Below are 6,163 nucleotides of genomic sequence, written 5' to 3'. Positions count from 1 at the left end.
TGTTTTTTTATACGTGAGAATTTTCTCACTTCTCTGCATGTGTGAAGTCAGCCAATCCGTATTGGGCCAGCATGGTGGAATATTGGTCTAACCCCTCTCATTCTGAGAGGAGACTCGAGCTCAGCAGTTTGATGAATTAAGGGTTGATGAAAGTGATGTGTATTTAAATAAAAGGCATGACATACTAAATAGTACTTTAATGCTAACCACCACTTTATCCATACATGATATTCTCGTACAACAGCCACAGAATCGAATGAGTGCCACAGACTATCTGCAAAGGTGGTAAAGCCAGTATTGTGTTTGCGTGCGATTTACAAATACTCAACAGCACTCGTTCGGGAATGTCAGTCATTTGTATCGTACAATCACTATTGAAAACATCGCGGCAGTAAGTTAAATGTGATTTTCAAGACGGCCAGAGCAACAACATACATTATTATAATCCAAATCCATCTGAGCTATTTGAAACCATTTTTTATTTTTTTAAATACAATAGTTAATCCTTACATTTTAAGCGTTTGATTCAAATAAATATTTTTTATTAAAACAAAATAAAAATTCAAAGAAATAATATAAACGGTTAGCTTCCCGCCAACTGGATTTTGTATGGTACACTTGACAGGTGACAGATAAATTCCCGCCAAATGAGTACCATAGACAATTTGATTTTTTTTACTCCAAAGCAGCAGCACCAGAGATAATTTCGATAAGTTCCCTGGTGATGACGGCCTGGCGAGTCCTGTTGAAGGTCAGCGTCAGTTTGTCTATCATCTCGCCCGCGTTCTTGGAGGCGTTGTCCATGGCCGTCATGCGGGAGGACTGCTCGGAGCAGGCGCCCTCCTTGAGCGCGTAGAACAACATCGAGGCGAGGGAGAACTCCATGTACGATTGGAGCACGTCGGAGTCGAGCGAGTCGTAGACCGCCAGCTTTGGTGAACTCTGGAAATTAACAGTTATTTTACAACTCCGTAATATTAAAACCTGCGACAGTTATTTTTGTACCTATATACAGGTTGCTCGGGAGTATTTCCCATAACTCTAGGGTTATATATTTTTTTCATTCTCTACAAGTTAGCCCTTAATCTCACCTGATGGTAAGTGATGCAATCTAAGATGGAAGCAGGCTAACTTGTTAGGAGTAGGATGAAATACACACTCCTTTCGGTTTCTACACGACATCGTACCGGAACGCAAAAACGCTTGGCGGTACGTCTTTGTCGATAGGGTGGTAACTAGCCACCAGCCAGACCTGGACCAATTAAGAAAACCTCAATCCGCCCAGCCGGGAATCGAACCCAGGACCTCCGTCTTGTAAATCCACCGCGCATACTGCGCCACGGAGGTCGTCAAAAAATATTCTTTAATATATATTCCATAAGGAAAATTAATTAAAAATGTCTAAGAAACATGTGTTCTAAAATGAATATTTTCGGAGTAAAAAAAATTTCTTTTGTAAATAGATCTTAAATTATGTCCCTTAAATCGCATCCTTATATTATGACCTAGCCAAACTTATTAATTGATAAATATCATGAAGTAGCTTACTAGTGAAGTGTGGAGTGCCAGTTGCAATATCTCGTCGATATCGACAGTATATACCATTACGTATTTTAAAACGCAACGATAGTTAAAGGCGTGGGTTGAATAGTCGAAATTATTTGAATTACTTTGTATGACAACAATGAAAAAAAAAACAATTTATTTATGCAGTTCGGCTCCTATAAGTGAGCTTGTCAACACCTTGAAGTTATGGGAAATACTCCGCAACACCCTGTATAAGTAAATAATAATTTCTCTCCTCGATCGTTAAAATAATGATAATGCTGATACCGACCTCAACAGCGGCCCTGCTGAACAGCGGCAGGTCGGACTGCGAGTAGGACACGACCGACTTGAACTTGTTGTAGACGATCTTGCCGGAGCCGAAGTCGTAGCCCGACGTCATGATGGCGTTGGCGATGCGCGCCGCGTCCAGGAACGTCGGCGGTAGGCGACCGATCTGCAAGTTGCACATCATCCTCATCATCAACCAATATTCGGCTCACTGCTGAGCTCGAGTCTCCTCTCAGAATGAGAGGAGTTAGGCCAATAGTCCATCACGCTGGCCCAATGCGGATTGGCAAACTTCACAGGCGCTGAGAATTAAGAAAATTCTCTGGTATGCAAGTTTCCTCACGACGTTTTTCTCGTGATATTTAATTTCTTAACAAAAGAGTTCTTAGTTTTTTTAAGAGACTCTTAGTTTTTTTAACATTATATTCTAAATACAAAGAGTCAGCAACCTCATAGAAAGTGTCACTATTGCAAGAATTAAAAGGCATAGTGACTTTACAATAAGCTGTGAAATTTGACAATAAAAGAAAACATTTGAGGATTGACCCATTGTAATTAAACCATATGTAACTATATAGTGAAGCAGTCTTTAAAACATTTCAGAAGATCGTGCGTTAAGCTGCGCAATACAAGATTTTAGATGTCAGCAGTAACGTAGGGAGGCGGCGGCGGCATCACCCCGCGCGCACCTACAACCAGTGGCGTGCACTTGTAAACTAAATATAAATATTATGAACATTAGTATTAAGTTTTGAAATTGAACAATTTCTTTTTAATTTATATATTTTTTTATCTTTGTTTTCATGTTTTACTTCATTATAAATTAACGCAAATTTATGTAACTTGATTTTTAATTTTGTCAACTATTAATTTTAAATGTTAGTAGGACCTATTCTTTGTGCATGAAACTTTTAAGTAATATTATGTTTTGTATTACCCTAGTATTTAAGACAATATAGTTACATTTACATATGATTTTGTTGCTCTAAATAAATAAATAAGTTATGAGAAACATGAAAATTAAAAAAAAAACAACAGTGACCTCGTTGCAGACGCTGATGATGTGCTTGCTGTAGAGGCGCTGCAGGATGGCGCGCGACTTGTCTCCCACGCAGATCACCTTGATGTTCTCGGCGCCGGGCTCCGCCAGCCGCGCGCGGATCACCTTGGACACGCCCGTGTGCACCGCGCCGCACAGACCTGCGCATGCCGACTGTGTACTACCGGTAGGTCTGACATGCAACCCACGACCACGACTTCCCTATCTCGAGACGAGAGAAAGAGAAATGCTGACCAATAGCAGACCAATGATTCAAGCAGAAATATCACTCTTTCGTTGTGATGAAATGAACAATGTTTATGATTCCGCCGCTATTGACGACAATAGTCTTTCTCTCGTCGAGAATTGAGATGTTATTTTACCTCACCCACAGAGTAACCAGAATGAGTCTTTACAAGCAACGTAGACATCAAACAATTTACAAAACATAAAAACTATAATCAAAAATATGAAATTGAAGCTCAAGATACCAGCAAAATCTATTTTCTTTAGTATAACATTGTTACATGAGTAGACTGTATACATCAATTGGATCGCAAAATCCTATAGATAGAAACTGTAGGCAAAGATATCAAAAGTAAATCATAAGTGAACAATTGTTCTCTTCCTTCTCACCCCTGTCTGAAGTCATAGCAATGTAGAGCTGCTTGGGCTCATCCTCAGGGGCTGCTACCTGTGAGCAAACAAAACTAATCAATAACGAAGATATTGAAGCCTACACTAGGATATATATACTTATGTATATTAACTTTCAGTAATTTCTTATCTGTCAGATGATAGTCAATACATAGTTGTTTTATTAATAAAACACAGACAACTGTTTTTTTTTTCAAGGTGACGAGTTAATTAAAATCCAATTCTGTTGTTAGACGTTTTTCATACACACTTCGCAGAAAACATACAAATTTCACTTAACCCATGAAGGGACAAAGGGATATTGGATTTGTTAACTCCTACTTAATACTAACTGTATTTCATAAAGCATGATTGTACTTAATATGCAGTGGCGTATACAAGGTTTGCAACTATGTGGTAAATTTTTCATGTATAGTGCGTACATGAAAAATTTACCTCATAGAGTTTCCATTACATATACAAATTTCAAATAAGCTCTTAGGGTATGCAGTGCATTTTGGCACCTAAAAAGTGCACACCATTGATGATATCTAGTAGTCAATGACTACCCTTAACTGAAACATGTTATGGAAGAGGGAAAAGCTTAGTATACTGACTATCTTTCAGCCAATTCATTATGGGGTTGGCACCAAGTGATGATGATGAGTTGTGAATCAACAATAAGTAATTGGAGCTACAATATAAAAAAAACAAGTACCTCAGCCCGCTCATAGAACTGCACAGCCCCCTCGCCGTACGGCCGGGCAGCCTTCAGGTCACGCTCCGCACGAGTGTATCTGGTAATCACATTATTTTCACTTTTTGTATTTTGTATGAATATATAATAACTTACTGTTATTACTCTTGTACTTGTTTTAAATACTGTTGTGTCAGTGAAAAGCAAATAATTCGAAAGTATAAAACTATTTTTTGTCTATGTTTACTTCAATTACTAACTACTTTTAATCAATATTCATTATCAGATTTACCATTTGAAACTAAATTTAGTTATGATGATTAATTATTATACAATAATTATAACCAGGCGGCCATTAGTGATAAAAAAACAATAAAAACAATTTATAATGTTCACTTTTTTTTTTAACTTAAAAAGTTTTGAGTGTTTTATTTGAATGTGCAATTATCCCTAAGACCTTGGAAAATATTAAAAGATCAATTGATAAAAGGCAATAAAAAGGTGCAGAAAATGGGGCGGCTAGTACTTTAGGGCCTAGGATGGTGAGACTACAAATCTGCCATTAATTATAACTTTTCCAAAGCTTGAAAAGCTTTGGCATCAGACTATTAGGTTACTTTATCAGAGATGATAATCTAGATATGCACAAATTAGTTTAGTTATGGTCTAGTCTAGATAATCTACTTTTTACTACATAACAAGAGATGAGATGCCTTGTGCACAAATGAGCAATTTTACATCTTAATGAAGATAAAGAAATACAATCACTTTAAGCTAATTTGAGTAGATAATTTTTAAACTATGTGAAGAAAATCTAAATCCACTTTTTGAATAGAGGTAAATAAAATATATCATGTACCATTTTAAACTTATTTTAGTTGAACTTCACAGAACACTGAATTTGAAATATTTCATTTTAAATTCACAGTATGTTAATCTTACTTGGCAGCTGACACCATCTTCATGGACTGGGTAATCTTTTGGATATTCTTAACCGACTTCAAACGAATGGAAATGGCTTTCAAGGTGGCCATATTACGGCTTTGCTGGTGGTTGAACACCATGGTCACCTGGGTGCACACACCCGGCGCGAGGCGGCCCAACATTTTCACAGCTCTGAAATAATTTACACAAATCAATGGAATAAAATGCAGGTTATGTCTCCAAGTTATGTAAGACTTCAACCCTCTGAATGCCAATAAATACAAACTTATTACTAGATTGGATATCTTTTAGCAAAATAAATCACTTTGAAATTACTAAGAAATTTGGTTTTATTATCGATAATTCACAAATACTAACGTTTATTGGATTTTTTTATCGAAATAAAACACCAGCCGACAAAAAATCGCTGGTCGGAAGGACGACGACGTTCGTTCTTACAGTGTTGCCAGTAAAGTTAAATAGACGTAAATCATGGTAGTCGTGTGGTTAGCAACTCTACCAAACTAGTAGCAAATGATGCGAAGTATGACTTGAGCCACCTTATGATAAGTTTTGCTGTATTAGGTTTTGGCTATAATAATATTAAAGTGAATAAAGTAAGTTAAGGTGGCTCCATTAATACGCGTCGCGTAATACCCTTACCTAATCTAACGTCTCATCTTCAATTTATGGTCATATTGCTTATATACTCTGCATCTATTAATAATAATCTGTAATCTGTCAAATTGGCTAGGGATTCGTGATAAGTCGAATCGAATCTTATATTTTAGATGCAAAATGTGTAGTGTAGGAAATAGTAGTCTGAGACGGATAAGACAATGTCAGTCCGACATTGTGGCGTTCGCGTTACCGTACAAGCACTTTAACACTTGAATGTACCTATAGTCAATTCGGCATCTCTGGAATGGCCTTAGCACAGCCCAAGTTTTCTACCTAATAAAAACCTTTTTCATAGTCCACCATCGCTAAACAAAGTCGCTGGTTTTACTCTTGGTTCTTCTGTATAACCT

At 37.2% G+C, this 6,163-nt stretch overlaps 2 protein-coding genes across 2 annotated transcripts in view; one reads left to right on the top strand and one right to left on the bottom strand.

Moving 5' to 3' along the window:
- Positions 1 to 6,163, top strand: part of LOC112047351 (probable 39S ribosomal protein L24, mitochondrial) — a 503,102-nt gene that overhangs the window by 468,207 nt on the left and 28,732 nt on the right. The window lies entirely within an intron of this gene.
- LOC112047336 (ATP synthase subunit gamma, mitochondrial) lies at positions 183 to 5,669 on the bottom strand. Its single transcript, XM_024084431.2, has 7 exons — positions 5,511 to 5,669; positions 5,151 to 5,324; positions 4,230 to 4,308; positions 3,512 to 3,569; positions 2,879 to 3,036; positions 1,838 to 2,002; positions 183 to 942 (listed from the first exon to the last, which is right to left on the bottom strand). Exons 2-7 carry the CDS (start codon positions 5,312 to 5,314, stop codon positions 676 to 678), a joined length of 891 nt encoding a protein of 296 aa, XP_023940199.1. The 5' UTR covers positions 5,315 to 5,324; positions 5,511 to 5,669; the 3' UTR covers positions 183 to 675.

This window comes from Bicyclus anynana, chromosome 2 (genome assembly GCF_947172395.1).
Source record: "Bicyclus anynana chromosome 2, ilBicAnyn1.1, whole genome shotgun sequence".
Taxonomy (NCBI): Eukaryota; Metazoa; Arthropoda; class Insecta; order Lepidoptera; family Nymphalidae; genus Bicyclus; species Bicyclus anynana.
This window is presented reverse-complemented; position numbering and strand designations above follow the sequence as displayed.